The following is a 16,952-nucleotide window of genomic DNA, read 5'->3' as shown; positions in this document are numbered from 1 at the left end:
GAATTTTTCAAACAAATTTCATGAAAGAATGATCAATGTAACACTAAATCCAGTCACTTAAGACACATTTTTACCTTGCCCTCCTGCAGCTCTACAACAAAATCAATTAGAGATTTACATTTTTCACTTTAGAGACTAAAAGTGCTCTACTAAAATAGAAAAAAAAGTAAATCACAGGTAAGTACAGCAACTTAATGAACTCATGAAACCTCTCCCCCACCAAAAGAAACATATTATATATCTGAAGTTCAGTGTTCTAGAGCTATCTTTTGGCTTATTTCCATCACATACAAGATTCTTCAGAAGAAACTGGGTCCTATTCATTCTTACTTCAAGAATGCCAAAAAAATTAGTTTTGTTGAACTCAGTTACTGTATTAAAAGGCAATCATAGCTCATCAGGAGCCAGTCAGCATGCTTCAGGCATTTCTGTAGATAAAAATATCAAAATTTATCAAAATTCCAGCTTATTTTAAAGTAACAGAAGAAAAATTAAATTTAAAGAAAATAAGGTTCCAAAATAAACACTCTCAGCAGTTGTCCAAATCTTTTGTTCCACATTTCTTCTCTGGAACTACTCAAACTAACTGAGCACATCACGCTGCAGCCTCAGCGCTGCTTCTAGACTTCCTGTACAAACCCTCATGCAAAGCCAGTTTTATCTTGTTTTCTACTACAATTTCCATGCTGACAAGGTTTGATGACCAAAAGCATTTTAAAGTATAACTGCCATTGTGACTAAACCGAGTATTTCACATAAAGCTGGGAGTACACATGCTGAGTAATAACCACAAACTGGCAAAGACCTGATACAGTCAATAACTATTTCTGAAGTAAAATTGATTAAGATCTGCCTAGCATTTTTCACTCTCAACAACCATTTCAAACAAAGAAAAAAATGTGGTCTACTAACTTACTCTTTTCTACTATCAACAGTTACAGTTTATAAAGCTGATGCCAAAAAATGCCTTGTCATAGACCTTATATGGTATTTCATAAAAGTAGCAGTACACACGTGTTTAGGCACCAAATGACACCAACTCCTACAGTTCTAAGGACTGTTGTGCCTAGTGATGTTCCATAATAGCATTAAGGATTCTGCTTTCCATTTAGTATTTGCCGTTTCTTCCACTCTTACAGTCTGTGAGATCAACAAAAACTAATTTTTGTGTTCTTGTGAGCTTATTGCAAGACATCAAACAGTTCAAAAAGTCCCTGCTTTCTAGGGATTTGAATTTGAGGTTTTTCACTTCTACAAGAAATGCTACACGTTGTCACAGCAATAAAATTTTAGTTTTGACATTTCAATTTCACACATTTTTTTCTTGGAAAATTATTTTTCTGAAATTATATTCCTGTGTACCTACAGTCTATAATACACACCTTACAAAGAAAGAAGGAAAAACATGCCCCTTATTCAGCTATAAATACCAGATTTTTCTATTTTTGCTTTGATACAGATGGAGATGGACTCTTTCCTTACTTTACCTAGGAACATTTCTGCTAACTTCAAAACTGCAAGAATTTCCAGAATTTGTAGACCTTTGAATAGCTACTACCAATAGCTTTTCTTCTATTACACTTCACAAACTCTAAAGGTAGTAGTTAGAGATATTTATACACGCGTGCGAATGAACTCTCAGAAAACTATTCTTGCCAAATGAGCTTTAATAAAATCTAACAGTGAAATAAGAAATACTAGTTTTTAGTTTTATGATCTCCACTGGGCTGTACCTCTCATGATGAATGAAAGCAACAAGTAGCATTCAAACCTATTTTATGTTAGGCCAGGAAACATATGAGTGTTTTGCAGGACCATGCCTAATATCACCTCAAGAATTCCTAAGGAAAAAACCTTTGCTTTTCCTTCTCCACTTCGCTACAGTGCCAAACCACTTCATATTTCTTTGGTCCACCTTCTACATTAACCATTCAGAACAGCAGAATTGATATGCCCTGTTTATATATCATTTCCACCAGAATAAACTTACAGAGTTTTTTCTTTTTCCTTAAAAAGGTACACCAGTAAGCTAGCAGAAACATTTCAGTGAAATAGCTAAAGGACAGGGAATGGAAAGAAAGGAAATGAAGTCTTCATTTAAACAGCATCTCCATATTGCTAATTTCATTTCCATAAAATTAACCCATAAAGTGTTCGATACTACAAAGAGACTGCTGACACCTTCTGGCCATTTGACATTCTTTCCAAAATCAAAGGGCTTTTTATGGAAAAATCTTTCATATTTTTCCAACCACTCAGGATCACATGAAGGTTTAAGCTACGCCTATATTGCCATATGACAGTTGCTTAAAGCCATTTGGTTCCCCTTTCACCCACATGCTCTCACCCATCCTCTGTCTTTCACACAAGCATTCAACACAGAGAGCATGCACTCTGGTTGCTGCAATCATATTCAAAATCAGACATACCTTGAGCTCTTGGCTTAATTTACCTTCTCCTTTTAACTTTCACTCTAGGTATATCACATTCAAGAAATCATTGCAACTAAATCATAGGATACATTCAGATTCAGTACTGAACCTCTAAACCTGTCACAGCACAGGTAACAATATATCTATATTTTATTGAACTAAACAGTCAAAACTGGGAGAACCTACCTCCAGATTTTGTTTCTTTTTCTTCAGTTCAGTTTCAGGTTCTAGCTGTGCCTCTTGGGCCACATGTCGCTTTAGCTTTTTTCTTTTTTCCTTCTTCATTTCTCTGTTTTCCATATTCTTTTTCGCCATTCTAAAATAGAACTATTATGCAATTAGAAACTACCAAGAACCTCTTTTTGATCTTAAATGTCACAGCCTCAGAGACAGGCAAACCCTATGTTGTAATTAAACTAGTACAAGAACTGTTTCTGACTACTTAATTTTGAAAATATTTGCTTGCACTGAATTGCAAACTGTTTTGGAGAATTTTCAGCTTAGGAATACGTTATAGTAAAGCTACTCTATAACTAGAATGTCATTCTCCCGTAGAAGACTCAAGGCCTAGCTTATTCTCATCTCTCAGTTCCCATCACAGAAAACACTTCACTGACCCTCATCGCAGTAATGACCCATAAATGATGCTGTGCTGTCTGTAGATTATCATGCATCACATTTACCTGTTTGGTCAGTTGTTAACACAGAGTCAATCAAAATTACACCAATCAGATCCGCCTCTTCTCAAAATACTTTAACAAAACTTTAATATACATGTGTGTGCATACACACATACCCACAAGCAAACAGTAAATCTACTTTACTACTAAACTGATAGTTTTAAACAGTCAGTTCTGTTTATACTACAAGTTTTTCTTTTTCATACAGAGTATTGTGAAAAAACTATGCTTAAAGAGTTACGTCTCAGCAATTTTGTCTTTCATTTTACATAGACATAAGGGGGGAGGTGAACAGGAGGAACTGCAAGAAACCCTCATTTTGAAGTCAGCTAGGGACAGGTCTAGTTGTAAATGCATGCTAGGCTGTAGCTGAATACTATTTCTCTGATAGCAGATCAGACTCAAGGAGTTTTCAACAGCCCCTCAACACAAATGACTTTCTCTATAGCAGCAGAAATCCAACAGTTAGCTCAGACACAGAAATTTAGTTTAAAACATAGCACGAAAGATGAAGTAATCATTAAATGCAGTTTGGTAGACACTCTTACAGATGGCTGGATCAGCACGACCGATGGGCAGAACCTCCTCTGCCAACTGGCAGAGTAACAGGGAACAAGTCTAGGACACCTTTGCTGCAACAGTATCTGAACTAGAGACATTTCTGCTAAGCCATGCCCTGCACACCTGGTGTTACCAGGCACTGAGCAGGGAAATACCACTTCACCCAGCAGGCACCACTTGGGAAATGCCTAGTTGCTGGGTTCCCTACAGAAGACCAATAGTTTTGTGTTCTCTTTTATTCAGCAATATATTCAAGGATAATGATTAGTAAGCTTATAAATTTTTTTTAATAAGGTGTCCTCACAAGAAGCCACCGCAGTATCTTTAACAGGAAAAGCGACATTATTGTTTCCGTTTTCGACATTATCCACGAGCTACTCTGCAATGATGCAAGCAAAGCAAGAGCCCCCCCGCTCCCACCAACTCGTGCTCCTTTCGGCACCGTCCCTCTCGCACGGGTCTGCTACCGACGGCCGTCGCGGAGGGGGGCTCGCAGCTGCGGGAGCACAGGAGGGGAGCAGCAACACCGGAACGACCCCCGAGGGCACGCCGCTCCCCCCAGGCCGCCGCGGCGGGGCTGCCCCCCGAGCAGGCCCACCGGCGCATGGAGACCCGCTCCCCGCCGCCCCGCGGCCGTTGGACCCCTAACGGTCGCGGTGGGGGGAGGGGCAGAGTGCCGACCGCGCCGGGGCGCCCCGCGGGGACCCCCCCCCCTCCTCGCCCCCGCCCCGCACGCACCTCTCAGACCCGCCTCCTCGGCACATTTAACTGAACCCCACGCTTGGCGCCGCAGCCCGCCCCCTCCCTCCCATTGGCTCGAGGGAGCCAGCGGCGGAGCCCGGTTGGCGCTCGTCATGCCAATCCCCGCAATGGCCAATAGGAAGCCGCACTTGACTGGCGCGCTCACCGGGAGTTGCGCGTGCTGAGGACGGCCCGGCCGGCTTCTGGAGACAACCCTGACGTCACCTTTGCGCGCCGAGACCTCCCCTGTGGAAGACGCCCCGCCCCCCAGGTGCGCCTGGGTCCACAGAGCTTGCCCCGCCCCGCCGTTGCCTAGGTGATCCCGCCGCGCTGGGGATCCGCCCGGGCCCTGACAGGGATCACCCAGCGTCTGACAGGGATCAACCCAAGACCTAACAGGGACCATCCAGGGCCTGACTGGGATCCACCCATCAGCCGGTGGTGCTGCTGGCCGCAGCAGGCACCAGAAGCATGTGCCGTCCCCTGGGGCCACACCAGCTGCCATCGCAGTGACCGTCAGCTCTCCAGAAAATGCTGTTACTCATTTTAGCCAGCGGATTGTGAAGGTCCAGTGCCTGAAACAGCAATATCTGCTGTCTTGATCAGGCCTGAGGGGATGCACTAGCAGCAGGCAGATGCTGTGGTTTGAGTCGATGAGAAAACATCTCCTAGGATGGGGTTTCCAGGAAAATTATCACTTTCCATATTTTCATTTTCTATAAATATTCACTACACACACAAACATTTCCACAACCCTTCCCCTTAGCAATTTTAAGGGCGAGAATATTTACAGAAAACAAACATGTAGATAAAGCATTTTTTTCATGACAACGTAATACAGAGTTTTCTGGGTTCCATTTGCTCTGAAACCAGTAGCAGCAAGTTGTAGTGGCAGATGTTGGCAGCAACAACTCCCAGTATCATTATCGTTTCCAGAATTTGTAGACCTTTGAATAGCTACTACCAATAACTTTTCTTCTATTACACTTCACAAACTCTAAAGGTAGTAGTTAGAGATATTTATACATGCATTGTAATTTAAGCTTCTGTTCAACTGTGAATAAGGAAAGCAGTTTTCTATGTTTAGACATCCAAGAATGATGATTGTTTTATTACACATCCTATTGTGACACCCTGTGGTGAAACACAGTATTACAGATATGATCAGATTTAGACTGTATGGCTGCATAAAATGAAACTACATGGAATTAGCAGTAGCACCTTGTACCTCCCAATCTCACATGTCCCTTTTGTCCAGCTATGGCCTTCTATATAGCTAGAAAAGAGCTCTTCATCAATGCAGGAATAACCAGTCAGCTGCTGAGAACAGCTTTAATCATCCTCCAAAAACTTATCACAAGATAAGAAGAAATCACACTGGGCCAAAGCTGAATGGAGGATAGTGTACATTTTTTGTTCTTTGGTGGCCATAACTTACAACATTATGTCCACCCTTTCTGATAAAAGGCCTAAGAGTCAAAGCACTGACCACTTGCGCGCTATTCCTGTGAACAATCACAAATCCACATTTCCTCTTTGGGCAGCATTTGTATTCTAAGGATTAAGACTCTTCAAGGAAAAAACAAGCAGCACACAAAAACCTTTCCACAACAGTAGCAGACTTCAAGGTAGTTATAAAGCATATACATTAACAGCAGTTATGCCTGCATCTCATATAATACCAAATATTTTTTCCCCAATAAAAGGGCTATCACTTAAAGAACATAGCAGAGAATACTATGCAAACTGCTGTTTCTCCCACCTCAGCAGAATTGGGTTGGGAAACTCAGCTGCAGGTGATTCAAGGGATTGCAATTACCCTTCAGTCAGTTCAAAGCCAACACTCCAGCCTACCAGCCCCAGTGCGCACAGAAGAATGGTTCCAATGACACATGAAATTGAGGTCTTGACCCCTTGACATCATCAGCAAGCCTTGGCATTTTTCCTCACAATTAGTTGGGTGAAAGGTCTACTTAGATCCCAGGTGGGGAATTAGCATTGTTCATTAACACCACACTTCCATTTCATCAAGCTACAGCTTTCAGCCCCCAAGCTAAGCAGCTGCATGCTCATGCAGTTTTAAAGAGCTGATGAAGATAACAGATATGCTACATCTATTATGTCTTCACTTGCTTGAAGAAGCTTTTGGGGAAGACAGGGAAAGTAACCTAGATATAGTGCTGTATTTCAGGCTCATTGTCATTGATTGCAACAAAAAGGGTTAACAGCTACTTTTTCTGGCTTCCTTTTTGCCCAAACTGCAGAACTCCCAAATCTAGATCTCTACTTAGGGGGCAATAAAGTATGAAGAATTATGCTCTGCATGCCTCTATAAGCACTATTATTCAGTGAATTGCTTAGGGAGGACCTAAGGAAAACTAGGTATGGATTTATAAATCAAGTAGTCCAAATGACATCCAGAAACCAAGAGGCAGCTTACATAAAACAGGCTTCAGCTTGATGCAAGTTGTTTGTCAAGTAGAATGCAGTGATGTGTGCCAGTTCATTTCCAAAAGGATTGAGAATTGACAGTAAGCTTGTATTTCAGACTTTCATCTTAAGAGACTTAGTTCAGACTTGGCACAACCTAAGCAAAGCTGGCTGTGTTTCATCCTACTTTTAGTCTTCTTCCACAATCCTCCCCCAGTTTCCTCCACTAGGTTTTTTTGTAGTATTATAGTTCTTATTCCAAATATAGGAACAAGCAGAGTTGGCTTGAAAAAAAAAACACCAGCCTTTATTGAATGCATGAAACATAAGATACAAAAAAGTAACTTAACCCTTATTTCCATAGAAAAGATAGGAGAACTTTAGACAAAATTAGAAGTAGACAAAGTTTTGATCCAGGTGTGTGAACAGCCTCTATCTGCATCTGAAAGACATAAGAATGCATTGCAAGAGTTAAACTACTGTTAGTCACAAGGACATACACCTTTGCAGGGAAGGGCTTGGGCCATTTAAGTCAGATGCTTGCCATTCTTTCTCCACACTATGATGAAATACTGTTTTTCTACAGCTTGACCAGGCCTCATTCTGAGGTGGGGAGACCAGTCTACTGTTACAATAAAGAATTCAATGTCCTAATGCTTGTGTCTATATAGCCATTTTAATTGCTACAGTACAGAGAGGGAAGATAAACTTGTGCTGTCAGATCTCCTCCACTGCATTCCAACTGATCAAAGGTCAACTACCAACTCTAGAGCAGATACAGATACACAAGTATAACAGTGGCACTCATAAGTGCATTGACACAAGACTTTTAAAGTCACCTTTGGCTTTTCTCATCCTTCAGCTTATTCCTGTAGTGCTGAAGACGCCCATTAGAGGGCATTCCAATTGCTCCTGTTGATTTGAAGGCAGTTTCAGAGGCTCTCATCAGAGCTGCATATCTACAAAGAAACACAACCAGGCTCAGCACCTCTTAAGCACACTGCCAGTAGTCTCAGTTTTCCATCCAGTTTAGTTATCTGTCACACAAGTCTTACAATCCTATTGCACAGAGCAAGGAAGGTACATCCACCCACAAGAGAAAGATTTTTATTAAAGTTTAAACTTTGCTTGGCAAAGAACAGATTAGCATCATGTTCTTGGTTTAGCACTTCTGGTCAAAACTTCAGAATTCTAGTATTTAGATCCAGACCCCAAAGGGTACTTTAGTTGGACAGTGCTTATCCTCAGTCTGAGGCATCCACCCTTCTGTGAGAGTCAGGCTGTCAAATTAGGTAAGTTTAGAAGAGCTTTGGGAAGGTTTTACAAGAAGCTTTTATCTTAGCTCACAGACTTTTCAGAAACTAGGCCCAAAGTACTCCAGTAAAATAGTCACCATTTCTTCTTCCTACACTTTCTCAGCATTCTGATGAAATACCATCCTGTAGTTGACAGGATTCCTTATTTGCCAGAGCTCCCCACCCACCACTGTTACTAGCTCTGAAATTTAAGCTAGAGCTAAGCAAACTGGCTAAGCACAGCTTACCCAGCCTTGGAGATAGGGCGGCAACTCCCTTTACAGTCATGATCCAGAGGATGCCGATGTTTTATACAAAAGTTTCCATTGCACTCTTCACAGACTACCTTTATCAGCTCTTTCCTTTTGCAGCCAGGCTTTAAGCACTTGTTTGTGAAGATCTAAACAGAGGACATTAAGTTGGCAATGCTTGCTGGCTTTCTGCAGTCAGCTTCCCAATTAATGACCAAGCTGAGGTCTGAATGCTCAACTGTCTTTAGAATTAAGAGGAAAACAGAGCCAGCTCTACTTTGCTCTTAACAGCAGAATGTGCAGAAGCAGTGAAGGCCCCAACTCCACAAGGGATAGGCAGGCAGTTCAGATCCCAAAAGAAAGTTTCCTCACCCTCTGTTTTTGCTCAGCTGGATTATATTTGCAGTTCTTATCCATGTGGGCTCCAACCACAGCATCTGGTATTTCCCCTTTTTGTACTGGGATAGGCATATTACAGAGTGGACACACTGGAACCTGCACATTCTGAGAACACACAACACTTCAGAAGCCTGACCCAATTTTTTTCTAGCCATCACACATGGGAGCAGGAAAAAGGAAAGTGCATTCACAAGTGTTTTGCATTCTAGTCACTAACTACTCTTAACTCCTCTCAGCATATGCAGAGTTCACTACAACAGGTGTCTTTCATAAAGCAAGCTGCAAATCTTCATCAAGTGCCTTGCCAAATACAGTTGTTTACTGAATATTCAGTAACTTAACTTTAGATACAGTTTTAAGCTCCCTGGAATTAGAGTCTTTGAACACTTCAAAGCCCAAGTATGGGCCAGAGAACAGTGTTTAGCCCCATTTATTCCACTATTAATTTCTTCTCTAGTTTAGCATTTGCTGGCCTTCAACTTTAAGAACATGGGCTGGAGAAAGTTTTAGACCACACACTACACTACTGAACATATAAAGCACTCTTCTTTGGGAAAAGACAGCATAAATGAAAGAAACTAGAATCTAACTGTACTGAACTCAAAAAGAGTATGCTTCTCTACATTTGAAGTTCAGCTGTATCATTAAATTGCATCTTGTGGTTCTCCCATCTACTTCTATCAGAAACCAAAGCTCAAGTTTCAAAGCAGCCTTTATACATGATTTAACAATTCTATAGTGTCAATTATTGTCAGTCATGTATAAGAACTTACTTTTTTGTAGGCAGACCTACACTTGTGGTCATCATATCGGATATGATCTTTACAGAAAACTTCCCCACATGCATCACATTTCAAAGGAAGGAAGTCTGGGGGAAAACAGAGGAAAAACAGATTCTCATGGTGCAAAGTAAAACAGCTCACAGTAGAGTACTTGCAAAGAAAACCCCACAAATAAGTTCTAAAACAATTCATTTTTGTCTAGTCACAATCAAGTTATTTTTAATGAAAGTATGCTCATTCCTCATGGATATTAAGAACAAAAAACAGGTAAAAAGTTTTTCTTCTTCCTTTTCATCCATAGTGGAGAAACATTAGACTACTAACAAGCTACAAGTATCCCAATAGTTCCTAAAACACAAAGTTTTAGTGAGGTATTAGTCAGAAGCTACAAGCATAAGCCCAAATCCATTTTTTTAAAGACAGGTTTTTTAATAGCATATCAGAACAGTTCTATAGGCTCAGCTATAACTGGACTTATTTAAGAGGAATTATAAAAAAACCATCAATATCTGCTACCAACCAGAGTACCTCAGGCACAACCCAGCTTGTCAGAAAGACTCGGGAGTGCAGGATTTGGACCCCGCAGCCAGACCCCGGGGGGCCGGAGCCCCCAACCACCACCCGGCCCGACCCCGACGTGACCGCTTACCCCAGCGCCGGCAGGCGGGCTCCGAGCAGGGCCCGCCCAGGTCCGGCAGCTCCATGGCAGGCGACCGCGCTCAAGACCAGCCCCCGACGACCGACCCCAGAGCCGCTGCCCCCAACCCAGCCCGGCTCCGCACCCCCCCGCGCCGCCGCCGCTTTTATGCGCCCCCGGCGCTGACTCACCCTCCGGCTCACCTGCGTGCTGAGTCACGCTCCCGCCCGCGCCGGCCGCCGCGGATGACGCTCCAGATGACGTCACGGCGGGACGAGCCAATGGCGCCCCCCGCCCTCCGTCGCCCTCTGTTGAGCCTGGCCAGGCACGCGGCCAATGGGCGGCCAGGGGCCGTGCTGAGTCATGTGGGGGGCGGGGCCGTGACGGTGCAGGTCTGAGCGGGGGGGGGGGACATGGAGGTGAGGATGAGGGTGAGGATACACAAACGCATAGTAGTGAGGTGGGGGGGGAACGGGGCTGAGGAGGAGGAAGGGGGATAGGGCTGAGGGAGAGCATGGGAATGTGGCATGGGGAAAGGCAGGAGCTGGGGACAGGGATGAGGATGCCCATGGGGAAAGGGGGTGAGGATGAAGACAGAGGCCTCTCCTGCTTCCCCGGGGATAACTTCCATGTGACACAAGCAAGCCGCGGCTGTTAGCACCCAGTTGTACTGGGTCACGAGCCCCAGTGGCCCCTCGTGGAAGACAACCACCTCGGACAAGGCCACATGGCAGAGTGCCCCGAAAAGGCCGTGTGGGATGTGTTTGCTCCAGGGGACGCTGGAGTGTCTCAGCCCTTTGGCTTTTGCAATTTCATTCCTAGGTAATCTTTTCTCGTCGCAGCTTAGACTGTTGCACCATCCCTCTAGATTGTAATGCTTAATCTGTGCTGCTTCAAAACTTTAAAATAAATCCATTAGCTCAGCTGGTTTGGGGGGGGGGGTGTTCTGTCACAGCAGACTGAGATTTTGGCCCAGCTGCAGGATTTCAGCATGTGCTAACTGATTTGAGCAGACAAGCATCAGCTGCAACTGTGGTTTTGCACAAGTCAATTAAATTAAAAGTTTCTTGATTGAACTCTGTTTTTAAATGCTTATCTCACCTTAATGGAAGCTGATCTGAGAGTTACAACAGGCAACCAAAGACCAAGGTGTAATTTAGAAATGTTGATCTTTTCACCACCCTTTGAATGGATATAATAATATTTGCCTTGTGCAAAGGAGGTGAGGACTATTTGTTTAACGACATTAGTTATTAGATTGAGAATGACAAAATGTTGCTCTGGCTCGTCTCTCTGTGCACGTACCTGACTTCCTCGCGTGGTACATGGCTTGGGTGAGCAGTGGAGCTGTGAGATGGAAGTGGAGCTTCAGGAAGGCATGTGGTGGCCTGGACGGAAAGGCCAATTTGTGCTGTCAATGTGTGAGAATGACACGTGCCAGTTATCCATCTCCCATATCACGCCAACATGTAGCACTCGCATGCCCCATGTTGCAGACCGACACTGAAAGCGAAGCCTTGCTGTATTACATGATACTTTGTTATCAGACCCTCTTCCCAGGCCTTCCTATATATACTATTTTTCCCACCTGGACCCATAAAATTATTGAAGATCCTCATTTAAGCCCTTTCTCCAAAGAACAATTGTGATGATGGAAAATTGCAGTTTGCCACAGTTTCTTAGTTTGTGAAGGGCAAACTCTGATTTCTTCTTCTTCTCTGTGGTGCTTGCAGCACAGCGTCTCCTTGGATGGCAGTGCCCCATATATGCTGGAGCACCTACAACCCACCCTGGGGACACCTGCCAGGTGTGGCATAGCCGCATGAGCAGACACCAGCTCACGTCTGGGAGCAGTGCAAAATGCAGTGCTGTGCCCAGTGGGCTGAGTCCTGCCCTGCTGCTGGACGCGTCTGTGCAGCATTGGAGACCTAGGAGACCAATATGAGAAGAGACTTTCTGGGTCATTAAATCCAAGCCCCTGTTAGACAAATAACTACAACATGTAATCCCCTTCATAAACAAACCAAGCCTTATACTAAAAGCAGTTTACTCCCACCAAATGGCTATCCCACAGCCTTGTTACTCTCATGACTAGAAGACATCTTCAGATTTCCAGTTTAAAAGTATCCCTGGCCATCTGTTCTCAAGAAAGCATTGTTCTTGACTTTAAATAGCTTCTTTTCTCCTCATTGTGTTTGGATAGCTAGTAATTGAAAGAACCTGGCTGGCACTGGTTTGCATTTGTAAGCTAGAGAGAGCTGTTGTTGCCTGGCTGTGTCCTGGAAGAGTTCTGCAGTGACAGATGTTTCCATCAGACATCGTGCACTGCTGTTCTGCTGATCCAGTCAGATGTGGCAGCCACGGGCGATCGTCATCACGTAGGAGGTGGAGGTTCTCTGGGTAATCTGGGTTGATCCCAAGGGGCACTGTGAATGTTGGGACTGACCCTTGCAATGTGTCACATCACCAGGGATGCAGCGTGAAGAGCTGTGTGGGGTGCAGTGGTCTGGGTTGCTGGGGAGGCAGCAGCTGTATGTCGTGTGAGCCCAACAGAGCTTGTAAGAGCCAACATGGACAGCATGAGATGTTTCCATACTGCATGCTCGGAAGCCACATGCAACTGTGGTCTTGTCATTTACTGTTGGGTTGCTTCTTGCTGGGACAGGAAGCTTATGTTCGTTCCCTCCTAGGACAGGGAGTGGGCTGTGTGGGCAGTGGGTCATGGCTTCCCTGCTCCTTGCCAGCAGGACCTGTCTCTCGGGTTGAGTTTGGTGCAAACACTGATAGCCCTCCAAGTCCTGGGGGTGCTTTAGCAGTTGCTGCTGCTTTCAGCACACAGACCTGTCCGGTACTTGACAATACAGTAGTACAGTGTCTCCCATCAGGTTCATTTGACTAATGGCACATGATTAAAAGGATTTCCCTTGACTGAGCTGAGCCAGCTACCTAGTGTGTGCTGTGGGTGGACCATCAGAGCATTACATTCTCACCCATTTTGCTTGTTCTTCTGACCTGGCTGGTTATGCCAGTTGGAGGGGGGAGGAGAGTTAAAAAGAAATAGCAAATAGCAAAAAATATCCAAATATAAACAATAATAGGAAGCCCAGTCAGTCAAGACCTTATCTCTATTATACATTTATACATTAGCTGCATGATACTGCTTATACAATACTCAAGAACTTGGGAAAGTACAAAGAAAATCACATGCCTTACTGAGCTTGCAGTCCAATTTGTCTCGTATGGAGCACCTACCCAGGAGCAAGAGGATTGGGCCCCCAGTAATCTCCCAGAACATGCTTGCCGAAAAGTGAAGGGGCAAACCATGCAAGGAGGAAGAGGCTAGCATCTTTGTTGGCTAGTTGGCTTCTGTTGCTCTGCAGGCGGGAGGGCGGCTGAGAAAGGGATAGTGGTTTGTGGTAGGGAAGGGAGGAGTTAGTATACGGATAACAATGGAAATGGTTATGCACAGATTAGCTACTCTTAAGGAAGACTATAAATCCCAAGTCTAGAAACCCATATAGTACAGGCAGCCGTCTTAATAGAAACGAGGATTAGAAATTAGCCGACGTCTTTAGTGATATTTTTAGAAGTTTGCTCCTGACAGGTTAGGCAGCTGAGAACTGGAAGAAAAAGCCGAACCCCATATTACTCAGGAAAGGATCACACAGTGCAGCATGTGATTAGAGGCTGGCTAGCTTAGCGACAAGGGGGATAGGTGGGTTAGAACTGATTCAGGAGGAATTAGCAAGGGAAATTGCTTGAGAAGCAGAATTTGATTAGGGGCAGCCAACATGGATTTATGAAAGGAAAGCTATATGTAACTAACTTGCTGGAGTCTGGGGGCGATATCATTCCATGGCAGCGCGTGGCCATGTCTGGATTTTATATAACATCTGCAAAGAGAAGGCCTGGGCTTTGCCATCGCAGTGTGTCTGTTGAGTGGGATGGATGGAGTGACCCCATTCCCATGTACCATGGTGCTGCATGGTCCCTCTGCTCCCTTCCTCTCTTTTATGCCTTCTTTTCTAGGTTGCTTAGTTTTACTTGGGTTTTTTATTGTTTTTCCCTTGTCCCATGTCTCTGCTCTGGCTTTGTCCTTCTCTTCTTCTCCTACAGAGCCTGGGATGGCCTCTTGGTGGCTCTGTGTGAGGTTAAATGCCACCATCCACCCTACCTCACCAGCACGGTCTGCTGTGGTGGCTCCCCCCATGCCTCTTGCACTGCATCTTAAAGGGGGAATAAAACAGCTCTGAAAAGGGTCACATTCTTCCTCAGCTTTATGGATGACTGCTCCTTCAAATAGGGCAACCAAGACTCATTATTTTGGAGAAGGCTAGAAACAGTCTGCAGGAAACAGAAAATCCTCTGACAGCATCAGACTCGTGCGATGCCGCTGTCCTCCACCATCACCAGTCCAGCCCGGAGGAGGTCAAACATGGAGGAGAAATAGCTGAGGGAGACTCAGCCCAGATGAAGGGACTACCAGGCTGGCAAGAAGGGAGAAGTGCCTCAAAGGCTTTCCCTGTCCCCTCTATCGAGGCAGCTGTCTGGAGATCTATAGGGCAGATGAAGAAAGTTCTTGCTGCTTTTGAATGCCATGGTGGACACGAAGGAAAAAAAAAAATCCCTCTGCTGTGGGGATGTTTCCTAATAAACTTTCTGTTACACTGAGAGAGTTTGCAGCAATTCTTCTCTCCCCAGCCATCAACACTGCAAGGGTCACACTCCAAGGAGTCGGGTGGGACCTGGGGAGCTGGGGCTGTTGTCAGCTCTGGCTCATCTCTCCAGGCAAGGTCTATCTCCTTCCCACCAAGGTGCATTACGGCTGGCAGGACAGTGCTCCCCCAGAGATGCCCATGCCTGAGACAAGCTGGGTCCATCTACCTTCTCTTCCCCTTGTGCGCCCTGAGCTCCTCCGAGCACCATTTGGCAGACACAGGCAAGTTCCTGATCCGTGGGGACCTGTGGGAAGAGGGCAGTGGCCTCCTCATCACCTGCGGGTGCTCACAGCCCCTGGCCGGGGAGCAGCTGAGCTCTGCATCGTGGCGGTGGAGCCCCCACTGCAGCATTAACATACGGTAACACCAGCTCACATTTACCTCTCTCAGGTCTCTGAACTCCAATTCCATTGTCCCTCTTTTCGGCTCATAATTTTGTACCAGCCTTTTTAAACTAAGTTTTATTTTTATTGCAATGACCCTGTGGTGCTGCCAGATCCCTCTGTGGAGGAGATGTGACATCTCCATTACATATCTCGGATAAGTATCTTAAAACAGACCACACACAAAGGAACCTAATGGTACCTATTTTTATTAGGTTTATTACAGGAGGGGAAGTAAAGCAGTCCAATCTCCCCACAGGATACTCCGTTAACAGCAGCAGACGGAGAGGAGAGATCTGTAGAGGCGGATCAGTTTTCCAAGAATATTAGCTACTGCTGCTCTAAAATTAGAGTCTAGGGAGAGCAGACAGGTTGACATAATTGAAAGGACTGTCTTTTGGGATGACATAGTTAAACGAGCCCATGATCAGCTTTAGAGTGACAGCTCAGCGACTTCTTCTAATCCCCAAAGGAGCACTGAGTTACGAGGCTGTGATTTAACTAGTTCTGGATCTTATCTTGTGATGATGTCAATATTATTAGAACCCATTTCTAAAGAGATGCATCCAAAATCACTGTACATGAACTGAATGTTTTTGCAGGCACGATTCTCCTGCAGCTTCATCTTACAAAGCCCGTGGCTGACACATACCCTCCTCTGCTGCCCTTCTCACACAGCCAATCCTATCGCCATAGGCTGGGCTACAGGGGCAGACCCAGAAAGAGCATTAGGAACCTCATTTCAGGGTGAAGCTGAAAAATGTCCTTGAACTGCACATTTTATTCAACATAATTTAATATAAAACACAAACTAACAAAGTTAGAGGTGAAATATAATAGCAGGGACCCCATAAAGAGTAACCTAATCTGTAAGATAGACAACACTTTAGCCTGGGGAAATGCCAAATAAAAGAGAAATATGAGCCGAGCAGTTCTCATTTCATAAGTAACTTTAAAGAGAAATAATGAAGATGAGTTCTCCAACTTTTAATGCCCTAAGATTCTTTCCAATAAAAAGAGCATTTTTAATGTTTTCTTCATGCACACTCACAAGGTAGATGTCTCCAGTAAAGCAGGCTGAATCATTTCTGCACAAGCAAACACCTGTGAATATGAGCAAACAACAGGTGGAGGACTTTAAGCTGAAAAGGTTCAGAGGGCCATCCTGCAATTAGGAAGGGGGCAGAAGACATTAGGAATGGAGCTCTTCTGGACCTGCACGCTGATGGAGCCTCTCTGTTGCCTTTGGTGGCCACCCTCCGTTGCTTTCCTTCCGGTGCAAAACAGTGACCTGGCTTAGAGCGCCCACTGCCTTCCCAGGAGCGTTAGCCTGGACCTGCAAGTGCGCTGGGAAAGGCAGCCCAAACCTGGGATGCCTGAGCAGTGTATTCTGATATTTTAGATATTTTGAGCAGTGCTTGGTTTGCATGATTGCTGCCTCTGCTAAAAGCTGTCTCCTGTTGCCTGGCTGGGTCTAGATGTGAAGGGGGTGAGGAGGGCAGCAGGGGAGGAGGACGTGAGCGAGAGCACAGCGGCAGACAGCCAGGTCCCTGGCTGATGCAAGCTGGCCTAGCTCCGCTCCTTGAGCTGCTCCGGGTTTGCTTAAGCCAAGGACAGGTGGTTTTTGTCAGTGCCTATTTTAA

The 16,952-nt window shown here is 44.8% G+C and overlaps 2 protein-coding genes and 1 long non-coding RNA gene across 9 annotated transcripts in view; 1 reads left to right on the top strand and 2 right to left on the bottom strand.

The window, feature by feature from the left end:
• The window catches only part of CUNH7orf50 (chromosome unknown C7orf50 homolog), a 135,712-nt gene extending 131,063 nt beyond the window's left edge, over positions 1 to 4,649 (bottom strand). Inside the window, exons 1-2 of the mRNA XM_026083176.1 lie at positions 4,581 to 4,649; positions 2,619 to 2,748 (exon numbers count right to left, since the gene is read on the bottom strand). Of these exons, the coding sequence (XP_025938961.1) occupies positions 2,619 to 2,747 (129 nt within the window). The 5' untranslated portion in view covers position 2,748; positions 4,581 to 4,649. The remainder of the gene's footprint in view (positions 1 to 2,618; positions 2,749 to 4,580) is intronic.
• A 2,475-nt stretch (positions 4,650 to 7,124) lies between these two features.
• ZFAND2A (zinc finger AN1-type containing 2A) lies at positions 7,125 to 10,358 on the bottom strand. 5 transcript variants are annotated; one of them, XM_026083236.1, is made up of 6 exons: positions 10,221 to 10,350; positions 9,563 to 9,657; positions 8,763 to 8,894; positions 8,388 to 8,539; positions 7,684 to 7,803; positions 7,125 to 7,286 (listed from the first exon to the last, which is right to left on the bottom strand). In XM_026083236.1, exons 1-6 carry the CDS (start codon positions 10,273 to 10,275, stop codon positions 7,277 to 7,279), a joined length of 564 nt encoding a protein of 187 aa, XP_025939021.1. In that variant the 5' UTR covers positions 10,276 to 10,350; the 3' UTR covers positions 7,125 to 7,276. The 5 variants fall into 5 exon arrangements, with proteins under 5 accessions (XP_025939021.1, XP_025939024.1, XP_025939025.1 ...); XM_026083239.1 differs by lacking the exon at positions 8,763 to 8,894 and having other exon boundaries at positions 10,221 to 10,351; XM_026083240.1 differs by lacking the exons at positions 9,563 to 9,657; positions 10,221 to 10,350 and having other exon boundaries at positions 8,763 to 8,910.
• A 370-nt stretch (positions 10,359 to 10,728) lies between these two features.
• Positions 10,729 to 14,879, top strand: LOC112974390. 3 transcript variants are annotated; one of them, XR_003256262.1, is made up of 3 exons: positions 10,729 to 11,030; positions 11,942 to 12,766; positions 14,325 to 14,879. It is a non-coding gene; the product is annotated as an uncharacterized LOC112974390 (long non-coding RNA). The 3 variants fall into 3 exon arrangements; XR_003256261.1 differs by having other exon boundaries at positions 12,412 to 14,879; XR_003256260.1 differs by having other exon boundaries at positions 11,942 to 14,879.
• The last annotated feature ends 2,073 nt before the right edge of the window (positions 14,880 to 16,952 follow it).

The sequence above is a fragment of the Apteryx rowi genome, unplaced genomic scaffold (assembly GCF_003343035.1).
Source record: "Apteryx rowi isolate R43461 unplaced genomic scaffold, aptRow1 scaffold_6, whole genome shotgun sequence".
Taxonomy (NCBI): Eukaryota; Metazoa; Chordata; class Aves; order Apterygiformes; family Apterygidae; genus Apteryx; species Apteryx rowi.
Note: the sequence above shows the minus strand (reverse complement) of the source record. Positions and strands in the feature narration are given on the sequence as shown.

Excerpts from the sequence above, each read along its gene's own strand:
- ZFAND2A (XM_026083236.1), bottom strand. The coding sequence starts at position 10,275 with ATGGAGCTGCCGGACCTGGGCGGGCCCTGCTCGGAGCCCGCCTGCCGG. Across the intron at positions 8,895-9,562 it reads GTAGGTCTGCCTACAAAAAA|AATGTGCAGGTTCCAGTGTG; the intron begins GTAAGTTCTTAT and ends GTGTGTTCTCAG. Across the intron at positions 8,540-8,762 it reads CAGCTGAGCAAAAACAGAGG|ATCTTCACAAACAAGTGCTT; the intron begins GTGAGGAAACTT and ends TCCTCTGTTTAG.